General features: G+C 36.9%; 1 protein-coding gene across 2 annotated transcripts in view; it reads right to left on the reverse strand.

The window, feature by feature from the left end:
• Positions 1-13,325, reverse strand: part of NRAP (nebulin related anchoring protein) — a 48,991-nt gene that overhangs the window by 4,170 nt on the left and 31,496 nt on the right. For both annotated transcript variants that reach the window (XM_084290301.1, XM_084290300.1), the window contains exons 27-38: positions 12,038-12,142; positions 11,556-11,663; positions 10,637-10,750; positions 9,556-9,753; positions 8,129-8,233; positions 6,961-7,059; positions 6,070-6,174; positions 5,615-5,722; positions 3,668-3,979; positions 1,190-1,294; positions 402-500; positions 187-291 (exon numbers count right to left, since the gene is read on the reverse strand). In XM_084290301.1, the coding sequence (XP_084146427.1) occupies positions 187-291; positions 402-500; positions 1,190-1,294; positions 3,668-3,979; positions 5,615-5,722; positions 6,070-6,174; positions 6,961-7,059; positions 8,129-8,233; positions 9,556-9,753; positions 10,637-10,750; positions 11,556-11,663; positions 12,038-12,142 (1,563 nt within the window). The remainder of the gene's footprint in view (positions 1-186; positions 292-401; positions 501-1,189; positions 1,295-3,667; positions 3,980-5,614; positions 5,723-6,069; positions 6,175-6,960; positions 7,060-8,128; positions 8,234-9,555; positions 9,754-10,636; positions 10,751-11,555; positions 11,664-12,037; positions 12,143-13,325) is intronic.

Here is a 13,325-nt window from a genome sequence, read left to right on the forward strand (position 1 = left end):
TAGGGATAAATTGAGTGCCTCTGCCTGGGGTAAGCTGTCCACAAGCTATGGCTTTTTGAGTTCGTTTCAGGCTCAAAGAACCCGGCTTCTACATATTCATGAAAGTTTTTCATTCCCAAGCAAATTTGTTTTCTTTAATGACCATTACCAAGTCAATTCCTCAAAGTAAAAGCCTCTATTACTTACATCACTGATGTGAAGTGCATTCTGGCGGGCTCGGATAAAGTCTGGATGATCAGGAGGCAGGGTATACTTGTGCATGGCTTCAGAGTCTCCAGCCTTGTACAGCCTCTGAGGAGTCAAAAGTCATTGAATTTAACTGGTACTGGAATTGAGGTCAACTCTATAATGCATTATAGCACAATGGAAGTTATGATCATTTATAGTAAAATGAAACTTACATCACTGCACTGGAGGTAGCTATTTTTAGCATGAATCAAATCTGGAGAGTCAACTACAGAAGTGAACTTCAGACTTTCTGGCTTCTGACGGTACTTTGTCTGGAGGAGGCAACAAAACCAAACAACAACAAAAAAAAACACAGGATGTTTCTGTTAGACACTGATATATCATGATTCTGGGTGTGTGATAACTAGGGCAAATATGATACAAATATCACCTTCCTGAAGCCATAGTAATAAAAACATATATCCATCTGCTTTAGTCTCAGTTGCTCTTTCAGCTTATTATAAAGGATGCCACTGTCTCATTGCTCTAATGTGCAGGCACCAAACTTTGTTGTTGTTGTTTTGTAAGAAGGACTTTGCACTGGATATTCACATGCAAAATCTTTTGAACACTACACTTTTGACAGCTCATAATTCTTCTCCATTAATACATAATACTGAGCAGGCTAGTGCCCCCTCAGCATGACTGTCAATGCTGTACCTTTCTATAACATTTCCATAAGCACCTGCTTAGAATTTCATAATAGAATTTACTGCATTTATTTATTGCTACATGTTTTGTTTATACTCTTGTGTTTCATTCAGAATGGAAAATATTCAGCAGGTGTCACACAGTGGACTTGCATCTCCCGTACTGCTTCTTGGTAACTTACACCTTGTATAAACAGGCTCCCACATCAAAAGGAAATGATAAGCTACATTCGTAAGTGTCATGTAACGAGGAGCCTTGATGGTAAACAATTCCTACAGACGTGCTATCCCATGAAAGATTTATCAGTTACCTCACTGATGAGCTCTCCAGCCTTCTTTACACTTTCTATCTGCGGAGATCTCAGAGCCATCCAACCAACTCCTTTCATGAAGTTCAAGTCTGATTTATAGCGATGCTGTTAAAAATGAAAATCGTTAGCTATCAGTTTTGTATCCACAGCTATTAAGGTTTTTTAAAAAGACTCCCTGATTCATATTAACATTTTGAGGTTTTTCATTTGCCAGGCATATATCAGATCGTAAAGCCAAACTGTTTGCATTTGTTCATTCCACCAGGAATTAAATAATGTATCATATGCAAGTTACAAGGGAAGGCCCCACAAGTGAATTAGTATGACTCAAAGCAGTAAGTAATAACCTGTTTGTACTGGGCGTAAAAGAAAACCTTTTGAAATAATTTTCTGAGGTGAGTTCAAGTCAGGAATACTAATTATTTTATCTGGTGCAGGCTTCCTCATTAACCCCATTTCTAAGAGGAGACTTAAGATTCTTTACTCACATTAAAGGCTTTCTCTACCTCCTGATCCAGAAAGGAAAATGAGACAGACCCAATAAAAAGTCAGAACCAGTAAAGTACTCTCAGTCCCAACAATTCTGACTTCTGCTTCAGTATGATAGTGGCCCCTTCAGTGGCATGATAGTCACTGCTTGACTCAAATCCAATCATCCATTTTTTCAGTATTTTTTTCTCCTATACACAAAAGGGGACTGCAACCAGCTAGCTCAAATGGGTGCTGTACATTATCTTTACTAGGCAGCGAGGGGATCGGACAAAAACACCTTGGTCATTTCTCTGAGGTGTCTATAGGCAAAGAGCTAAGTCCTGAGGTCCTTATTCATCTCCTGTCTTGACCCTTGTTAGGCAAGCTCTAAACTACATGCTGTTAGGACTAAGTCCTTGGAAATTACACTTCCTATAATATAAAGCACCATCACAGATCAGTAAACAGCAAAATATCCTGCCTACCAGGATCTAACTAACCTCAATGTCATCAGTTACCCTTTACAGCAGAAGGCAGGAATGGCATTTGGAAAGGCAAAGAATTCCATCTAGCAACAGCTTCCACACCATCCTGAGACTATCTATCTCCAAAAAGTTGCTTAGTGAATGTAGTTGCTTAGTCACTGCTCCCTGAGACAGCTAGCATACTTTGACAGCTAAGAGCTTTTTCTACTACCAGCAGTGTAGCTGTGAGGTCTACTTATCAGCCAGGAGGCAGCAACTGGTGGGCTCTACTGAGTAGTAAACCAGGGTCTCTAGCATCTGTTGTGCTGATCTGAAACTACAGCCAAAATTCTCTCACTCATTCCTAATCCTTATTTTTGCTGCCCTCCAGATACCTCTGTTTCCCAGGGTAACACTTCATTTTTATCTAGACAAATGAAAAAAGACAATTGTATACCATAATAATAAAATCCAACTGGGATCCTTTAGTTGGATCATTTGCTCCCACTTGAAGAGAGAAGTTAAGGAGGGTTCTTTGAAGATGTCTTTTTCTGGCAACAAAGAGTATATTTATATACTCTATAATATGTATAGTATTATATCTAGTATATTTGGAATACTAGATAGCAAGTACACTGAGTAAGAAAGAAGGTTACAAGCTCTACAATGCTTTTACTTTCATGGCTGGACTATCTGTAAACATCTGACCTTCATATCTGACATCCCATCACTTTGTCTCTCAATAAAATGCTGAGTTCAGTAAGTGATCAGCTCTCTGAAAACCTATAAAGAGTTAGAACAACTTCCTGAACAACCTTTTGCACTTCCTTGCTGGATCATTCAGTCTCTTTTCTAACACAACAAAAACGCACCCAAATACAGCTTTCTGGTACAAAGCACCTAAGGAAAGATGACTCCAGAACCAAAATCATTAAAATACAGCTACCTGCATCCATGTAGCCTTATACATGAACTCAATATTTACTTGTGTTTCAAAGAAACCAATAGCTTGTCCCTGAACAAAGGTAAACATGCTATGACAAAGTGACATGGGATGTTGCCCACCCTGAGATTCCATCATTTCTGTCAAAGTTTGTCTGAACTTACAATTGTGAGAGCAATTTCTGCGAACACATCTGGGGAACTGTTTGTTTGATATTTCCAGCCCTGTCTGCAACGTGACCTTCTAACACCATATCTCAAAGCAACCTCTGAGCATTTAATTTCCTGCACAAAGAATTCTGCACGTAGGGCAATGGCTGTCGAACCTCTGGCTGGCTGTGATCCAAAATGTCAAGAGATCTGTTTTACATCCCTCAGGTAAGTGACCACAATGATTTTCTGTCAGGTTCAAAACATGAGAACCCCTGATTCACGTATAGTCCATATGTGCAGAGCAATCAGATATCTTGCTGCTACACGTACACTAGTTTACAATCTGTCTAAAACCCACTGCCCAATGTCAGCTTACAGTTTGTTCCAGTCACTCAAAGCTTAGTTATTGTTAACTTCAGTTTACTATTAAGAGAAGGAAAGTCTTTACCTCACTCTGTAGCATGTGGGCTTTTTTGGCCCATTTCATCTTCATATCTTCTGGGAGCGCTGTGAATTCATGGAGTCTCTTTCTGTAGTCTTGATCACTTGCTAAGGCCTGGGCTTTCCTTGCATGGACAAGATTCACCATGTCCATGGGCAGATGGTACTGAGACCACACTCCTTGGGATCCTTTCTTATATTCCTGTTCACTCTGTAATTTGGCAGCATGCAAGCAGTGCAGCAACCTGGTATCATCCAGAACACTTCTGGCACCAATGTGCTTTCCTCTCTCCATCACAAAGTTGTATTTATACTGGTACTAAAAATAAGAAAGGGTAAAAGTGAAAATGTGCCAAATTTAAGCTGCCTGCTCTGGCTAAATAACTCAGGATAAAACACAGAAATATCTATGCTGACTGTAAAAACAGCCAGACTATGCAGCACTATGAAGTAATTTTTGCATCTCTTGTTGCTTTCAAATTTAAATATCACAGTAGTTGCAACATTTAAGTTAAGCACAATTCAGTACACGCTTTGAATATCCTCTAAGCATTTGTCATGTTTAACCTCAGATCGTGGACTTTCATTATCTCTCATAGTTATGATCCCATCATTAGGAATGAGAATGTAAGAGAAACAAACAAAAGAAGAAAAAAATCTATACAGAGAAACATATGCACTTTGTAGCCTTCAGATTTGCAAATGCCACCCAGCTATTTTAAAGAGTAAATTCAGTCTTCCCGGATCAATAACTATGTTGAGAAACCTAAGATGGTGGCCTGAACACAAGAATAAGCACCAGCAACCCCTCATTCTCATCTTAGCTGGGACTATAACTCTCCCTATGATCTTGCATTTATCCTCTCTGTGAAATAGTGATGATGATGATAATGATTATTTATACAGCATCAACAGGGTGCTTGGAACTTTAAAGGGAAGGCCTGGGCCCTGAAGAGTTCATAATGTAGTTGAAATGGGATAATAACACTTATCTACCACACAAGAGAGTTGTGGGGATTAAATTACAGTAGCTAATGTTTATAAAGTGCTTCGAAGATGAAGGGCCAAATTCAGATCTGTTGTAAGTGGATATAATTCTATTATGGATTTGTACCCTTTAGAGCAGATCTGAAGCTGTAACCAAAAGCACTCTGCAAAATATAGTTAAGTATACATTACAGCTAGATATAGTTGCTTCGTAAAACAAATGCACATGAAATAGATTCATATTTTATCATATTAGAGATAAAATATGCAAGTAAATACTACACAAACGAAATACTTTCTTTACTTAATTTTAGCTTAATTGTCAGTTTTTTCTTGTTAAATTTCCTGAGATGAACTTGGGCTTTTTGAGAAATGGATACCATCATGTCTGAGTGTTTTCCAAACAACAACCTAAATAAGAGTATATTTTTAGAGGTAAGAAAATTTTTTCCCCTATTTCAGAGGCTAAGAAAACACGTATACAGGAGAGTTCACTAATTTTCACTTCATAACCAGACAGTCAGCTCCTGATTTACAGAGATTCAAAGAATACTTCTTCCGACTTCTTTTCAATTCAGGAGCCCCAAGCACTTCCAAAAGTCAGTTCAAAGCAGGGTGGACAGAATTAGTGGGCACTTTATAATATGAGAAGCTAAAAGCCTGGAGAGGAGCAGAATCTCTCTGATTTATCTGTCTGCAAATACTTTAATTCACCAGCTATTTCCCACTGGAAGATGTTTAACTGAGCTTGGTTCTCGATTAGCAGTGATTCTTCCTCTTTTTTTTCCTTTTTTTTTTTTTTTTTAAATTCACACAAAGAATCTCATTCATAAGTAATATATTCTGTCTCACACTTGTCTCACATGGTTACGGAGTTGCTTTAATTCAGTAAAATCTGCTTTAGACATTGTTTTACATGAAGTTAACAGAAATTAGGCAAGATGGAAGGTTGAATCATTCAACTCACATCACTGGCAATTTCTCTGGAGGCCCTCGCAGTCTGGAAAGGGAGTGCTTCCGTTGTCAGCTTGTAGCCTTGAGCACGTAGATTATGCCAAGATTCCCTGTATTTTGCCTAAAGTAGGAAAGGCACATGTAGATTGCTCTTTCACTTTTAAATGCACAAAGGAACAAACAAAGGAACCCTCTTTCTTTTGTTATTCTGAGTTACAGTCTCATTCCTCATAATCAAAGGATTTTTTTTTTTTAATTATCTTGAGGAAATCCTACAAACTTAGACAAAACAAGTCTTATTCTTTATGTAGATTTAATTTACAACTGTATGTATGCTAATGGAGATAAATATAATCAAATCAGGGAATCATAAATAGAACAGATCTAAAAAGTCCTCTGTTTATCCATCTTTCTTGACATTGCACAACTCATCCGCCAACCCATATAAGAAATATAAAAACCTCTTACATCACTGAGATTGGCTGCATTTATTCTTGCCCGTGTAAACTCAGGCAGACCCAGCGTTGGTGTGTAGTGATGCTGACTGTCCTCTCCTGCTGCTTTATAAAGACGCTAGAAAAGAGATCAAAAAAGACGATTGCAATTTTTTTTCCAAATGTTTCAATAATGTAATAGCAGTGCTTAAGTTGTTTATGATTATGACAATTGTAATCAGCCACTGCAAAAAAACACTGAGAATATAACAATGTTATTGCATGTTTTTGTGTTTGTTTTTTTTTTCTGGGCATAAAAAAAAGCAACTTTAAAATCAATTTTTATGCATATATCATGAAGCCTACCCACTGTGCTGTTAGCTTTGCATTTGTATGTTCCCAGAAGGCCAAAAGTTGATCTGAGAACATTAAGGACACCTTAAAAGTGGGTTATTTAAAAGGCCTGGCATTTCTGTAAGACTAGTCGTATTTTTTTAGCTTGGATTTTTTTATTACAGACAATTTTGGTAATTTACCTGTGGGTTTTCTCTTGTTTTTTGAAAATTAGAAAAAGGATTCTTTTTCTGGAGGCCTCAAAAGTGGACCATGTTATGCAAATGAGCTCCCTCAAGAACACCCCCCAGAAATGATCTTTTGAGGCTTTGTTTCATGTAAAAACACCTGATAACAGGACATATGGATGTATGGGCACTATTCAAGCTTTTAAAAAAGAGACTGAATTGAAGAATGGGATTAAATGTTTGTCTGGAAATAATAAAAACTGTGTAAAAGCAGAATTCAGTGATGCTTGCTTTCTTTTTGATACATTTTCTTTCAGAACAGGGTTGTCTCTTTCCCACTCCTCCATCCCTCTCTCTCTGCATTTTGAAAAGCATATTTTCTGATTCACGTTAGGAGAGCCTACCTCATTAGCAATCATATTGCTGAATTTTGCATGAAGGAGACCAGGAGAGTCTGTCACCGATGTGTACTTGAAGGAATGTGGCTGCTGACGATATTTACTCTGAGTTCATACACAAAGAAAAATGAACAGAATAACTAAATTGTCTTGTCAGATAAGGTACATTTTCCAACACTTGTACTTAAAACACACTAGAAGTGTGTTTAAAACCCTACCTTGCAAAGGATATGTTATCTATTAACCATTACACTAATTTACCTTTGCTTCTCTGAATCTGATGAACTGAAGTCTCACAGGGGAAAAGTAAGGAATAAGGTGTAAAACAAAAAACAAGCAAACAAGGTGCTGCTATGTTGAATATAATAATGAGGTTGTTTCACCCCTTGGTGTCATTAACCCTGACTAGTGGAATTACAGTAAAAGTAAATCCAATCCTACGAAAAGGTGCTGCATAAGCCAAATGATCTGTTTTTTGGTGGGAAAGATAAGGTTCCATCCAACCTGTGGTGTTATGTCAGAATTGTGAACAAAATAACTGTAAGATCACTGCAAGAAGGGATCCACTCACTAGAATGCCACTATGAAAAAAAATATATTTTTTTTTCTTAATTTCACATATATATGAATATGGGCAAAAAATCCACGATTTGAAACTAGTAGAGACTGTAAGAAGACAACAAAACAAAGGAGAGAAAAATTCAGTCAAAGCAGTGTTTAAAAAATAGCACATGAAGGCAGCAAGTGAAAAAACAATCTAAGACTGCAAAGCAGAAGTCAAGCTGAGGACAGTGTAATGTACTGGGCACTCTGCAGTCTAGTTTTGGAGAAACAGTACAAGGTACTTAAGAGAGATAGTCACAACCTTATTTTTAGTTGAAAAACAGAAAGGAAAAAAACACAACATTTTAAAACTAAAGTAAATCACATAAACTAACAACCTCCTAGGTCTGAAACACGGGAGAAAAGACTTGCGAAAACAGTTAGCAAAGCCTGCAAAACCTTGAATTCCATCAGGTTCACCCATCTGCAGTTAGAACATAATTGGAGTGATCAAACACAAGGGGAGGGAGCCTAGCATTATCCAGTGAGTCACTTTGCCAGCCCAGTTTAATGGAAAGACATCTGGCAAACTCTTGTTTGTAGGGGAGAAATCAAAAACCTCTTTTGTTACCTCACTGATGAGTTCAGAAGCTTTCTTCTTTCCTTCAATCTCTAGGGCCCCTGGAGTAATACATCCAACTCCTCGCATAAAGCTCATGTCAGACCGGTATAAATTCTAAGGAAAACCAAGCAGAAGTAATTACAAGTTTTCATTTAAGATGCCCTATATTTATTCATCCAGAAATACACAATAAGGTTATTCAAATAAATCCACTAAAATTAGTACTTACTACAGAAAGTTAAAGTACTTTACCCTAGGCTCTTGTGTTTCTGTGCATACAGCACTGATAGATCTACTGTACAGATGCAAGATTCTAAACAGTACTAAGTCCCATGAACACTGAATGGTATTTGGGCTCCTCACTTCCTTTTGAAACCTTGAAAATACTTTTGCCAGATATATAAATTTCATTTGCATATAATATATAAATCAAATCTACAGAGTATTTATTTATAAATTTACATAAAATAAAAGCAATTTAGAAAAATGCATGAAATATTAAAAAAGAAAAAAAAAAGGTAGTAACTTCTTAAAAACTAGGCTAGCAGACAAAATACGGTTACTTTCAAACAATTTTGTATGGTCATAACATAGAGAACACTACAGAAAAATACCACTGAGACAGCCTGCAGATTTTGTTAAAATATTTTCTAGACTACCAAACACAGCAGAGACTCATTGTAAACATTACTTTTTCAAATGTGACCACTAGATTACAAGTAGATACTTTACAATAAATCTTATTTCATCTGATGATGAGATGAGTGATGATGAGAAGGAGGGTTGTCTTATTTTCTGCTTCAAAAGAATTAGGATGGACTTGTTTTTAAGATACAGTCCTTCCTGAGGACTCCTGAGGCAACCTAATTTCTTGAAAGCCCTTTACTTAGATCTTAGTGCTAACTGACTCTGCCTACCCTTGAATTTGTAAGGCGTTATCTAGGTAATTCTACTCAAGATCATGTAGTGAGATAAACTCATCCTTATGAGAATTGCAGAGGTTATATCTTGGGCCACAGTGTACAGCTCTCTTACAAATCAGATCTTTAACAACAGGCATTTTTCTTGTGGAAGTGCACATTACTCCCACCCAGGTGCAAATCAACTCAAAATACATATGGGTGAAGAGTTTTCATGGTTAGTAAGGCCTTAAAAAGAGTAATTCACCATCAGGGTACTCATCCCCACTTGCAAACACTTCTCTGCCCCATCATCAAAGACTACCTTACTTTATCTCTTACCATGGTGTGCTCACACACATTGTACAAATGCCCAACAAGATAAATGTCTCATTCCTGAATGTAATCAAGGGAAAACAGTAATTGTTTATCCTTCAGTTGCTGTGCAAATATATACCATCAGCTGCCATGATTTGGAACAGAACTATCTTGCACCAGACCCAACAGGGAAATATTGCAGGGATGTTTTGCAATTACCTCACTCTGTAGTTTATATGCATTCTTGGCACACTGCAATCTCAGATCATCAGTCAAAGAAGTGTACTGGTGTAGCAGCTGTCTGTATTCTTGTTCACTGACCAGAGACTGGGCTTTCCTGGCATGTACCAAGTTTATCATGTCTAGTGGCAGATGGAAGTGAGCCTTTGTATCCTCAAAACCTTGCTTATACTTCACCTATCAAATTAAAAACAGAACACATTTATAATCACAGCATGGTAATCAGAATTCAAATTTTGATCAGAAGACACTTTATCCATATTTCTTCAATTTTCCAGCATAAATTATTATTTTTAAAAAATGTTTTTCTTAATCTGTTTAACTATACCATGAATAATCATTATGTGCAATTATAATATGTGGCAGTCTACTCTGCATCAAAATAGTAGCCATCTATATTATATTTAATTAAGCTGAGATATTATTTATTTTCATTTTTGTTAAAGAACTGGACACATTAAAGCTACAAATTATCAATCTGATAAAAGAATTCTTAATTTACTGCATTTCTAGAATGCACAACAGAAAGTTGAAGCTACTGCCTGGACATAAAACACAAATGGCCACATACGTATTAGAATTAGTAAAAATCCCTTCTCAAAATATTTGTAATTGTATACTGATTTGGCCAGCTTAATTTCAAAAGATTTAATATTACTTGGTGGGGAAAGAGGGGGAGGTGTTTCTGATTTTTTTTTTTTTCACTTCTTGTTCCAGGAAAAGAAAGCTGGAGAATTAGATTTAAAAGATTTAGAGAAAGAAAGAAAGATTTAAAGAATTTCCTAATCAGATTATGCAAAAATTGAGAAACATCCAGATCTATTGATGGTCATCAAATTGACATAAAATAACCTCACAAATGACTGATTTATTCAGACAGTTGTTTTACCTATCTCAATCTACACATATCATTACATAAGAAAAGAATCCTAGTGTAAGCCCACTGAAATCAAACAGTATGATAAGAAACTAGTCCAAAGCTAACTATGCTGTCCATGAGGAACTAGGCACTGTTAAGAAATCAATTCCAAAATGTCCACATCTTCTTTCTTGTACTTACATCACTCTGCAGCGATGATGCATGAACCGAGTGAGCAATGTGAATATCACCATCCAGTCCACATGAACCAACCATCTGTCCTTTCATTTTCTCAAATGCCTCCTTATACTTATGCTGAAAAAGAAATAGGAAAAAAACAAACATTTGAATAGGACTGAAGAGAAGTATTAGAACTGTTAAAATCTGAATAAAAGGGTTTTCTTATTACAGAAGGAGAGCTGCTATGGACAATAATTTCTGGCTATATTTAATACAATATCAAATTTGAATAAATCTTCTGTGGGTGCTTGGGAGACTTCATCTGCAGAAACATTTAAATATTTTATCCTATTTAGGGAAAGTCATACACACACAAAAATATATAAATAAGCCAAAAACAATGAACACTTAAAGTAGTTTGAGTCAGTTACCTGCTATTACACAGGTGGTGGAAGACAAGAACCTGGTGCAAGTGATCAGAATAAACCTGAGGAACCTTTCTCCATTAGCTCTCTAGCAAATTCAGAAAAACTAGTCTCCTATGCTTTAAATTAAACTATATATCTCTACAACCTGCAAAGGGCGCCCAAGACAAACACTGAAGGGTAGAACTTCCTGACTAAGCTCTCTTCTCCAAAGGTTGGCTAGCTGACAGTGGCTGATACCTCCTGAACAATCCCTGTCACTGTTAGTGACTGTAGCCAAGTCAATACATTAAGGAGGTTGGTCAGCTTTGCCTTAGGAAAGCTTCCTTTGATGGTTAACTTGATTGTGTCCACACCTCCAAAAGCACAATAACTAACTAGACTGAGGCCAGATGTCTCCCAGCTGCAGAGTTCACTGGACATGCTGTTTCCATCAAGAGTCACTCAGCAGAGCAGAAACACTCTGGAGTGACTGACATCTCCTACTGGACTGTATCAGCAGTAAGTTCACCTACGTCGCTTATGATTTCACCCGAAGCCTTTGCGGCCTGGAAAGGAATGGCATCTAGTTTCATTTGATATCCACCGTCTTTCATCTTTCCCCAGGACTCCTTATAGCGAATCTAGGAAATATGGAACAGGAGAAAAGCAGAGAGGCTGTTCAGAGGGTTGACACTGCAGCATTGCTGTTATTCTAGCAATGTTACCAAAGTTGTTTCATTCTATTCTAGCACAAACTGCTAACGTAAATGAAAATATCAATACACAACATGAATAATCAGATCACGTGTTCGTTCTTATCTTTCTAACTTAAGAGAAGTTTGTTTAGAAGTTTGGTAAGAAATTTGATTTCTGATTTTACTTCAGAAACACCTAGACCATAGATCAAACACTGGTGAAAGGAACAATATTAGTATGATTTCTGGTGTGGGATAAACGGGAAAGCACTATCAACTTTTTCCATTTTCCTTTAAAGTATTAAAGGTAAGATTTATACCTCACTGATATTCATGGAATTTAACTTGGCCAGAAGGAGTTCAGGAAAATCTGTTATTGGTGTATACTGATGCTTTACACTCTCTCCATGTTCCTTGTACAGTCTCTGCAAACAGAAATGAGTTTCAGTAGCAAGTATTGACTACCCATTCATTACCTAATTCAGACAAAAAGTATTTTCAAATAGGTTTATGGAATGCAAGGACTATGGAAAAATTAAAACAGCATTAAACACAGGCAACTGTATCAGTCAAAAAGTACTCAAACTTAGTGTTTGACGCAACCATCAGCTAGAGTAAGTGAGAAGTTATGAGCATATAAATCAATTACTATGAAAGTTCATTTATCTGAATATTAATTTGATAAGACTTCCAACATTGTTTCCAAACAAAAAACTCAGAAGGTGACTGATCCCATCTTAAATTGTCTACATGGGCTACTCGTATCAGTCTTTGGAGGAAGAATATAGGATTGGCTCAGGACTTTGGGATGTCTACAGATAGATAAGAGGTATTCTATGAGGTTAACCAGAACTTTACCTACCATGGCTAATCAGATCACCTCCTTGAAATTATTTTTCTTTCCTCTCTTAGTCTATTCTCACATTAACACAGTAGTTTTCAGCCCAGTACAGATAGCCACTTTTTTGTGGCCTTTGGCCCATGTCTTGACAACCCAGCTTGCCTTTCCCAGGCATGATGGGTTTGAGACCCTCTAGATTAGAATGAACGTCTCACTGTTTCACCCTGCTGCCACTTTCTTTAGCAACTAGACCCACTTGTAATGCAGCTCCATGAGAGGAAAATTAATGAGAACTCCACGTGTGAAGAAGTAGAGCAGCAGACTGATTTTGACTGTGGCTCAGTGGAACAAAATGACTTTTATTTATCCTGCCTGAGATGTAAGCCTTTTGAATCTTATTAATTAAACCAAAGGCATAGACACTATAAGTATTACAATAGCATGTGTTTTACACAAAGTCTTTCATCTTCTTTTTCACTTTAAAAATATCTATTTTCACAATGAAACATCCTCTCATGTTTGAAACTTGTCTTTTTTGAGTGACTTTTGCTTATTATTTACTTCAGTATTATCCCAGTTAAGTCTACAATGGTTTTAAATCGCTCTTCTATTAAAAATAAACATGTTTAAACACTAAACAGCCTCAATTCTTCCCTTTAAGGTTTCCCCTTCTGGATTTCTCTCTCAGGAGGATGACAGCTTGAAATAATTTATTTTTTCTTCCTTGTCATGCTGCCTCACATTTTCTTTCCAAAGAATATGCAGAA

Source organism: Netta rufina (assembly GCF_964035555.1).
Source record: "Netta rufina genome assembly, chromosome: 7".
Lineage (NCBI taxonomy): Eukaryota > Metazoa > Chordata > Aves > Anseriformes > Anatidae > Netta > Netta rufina.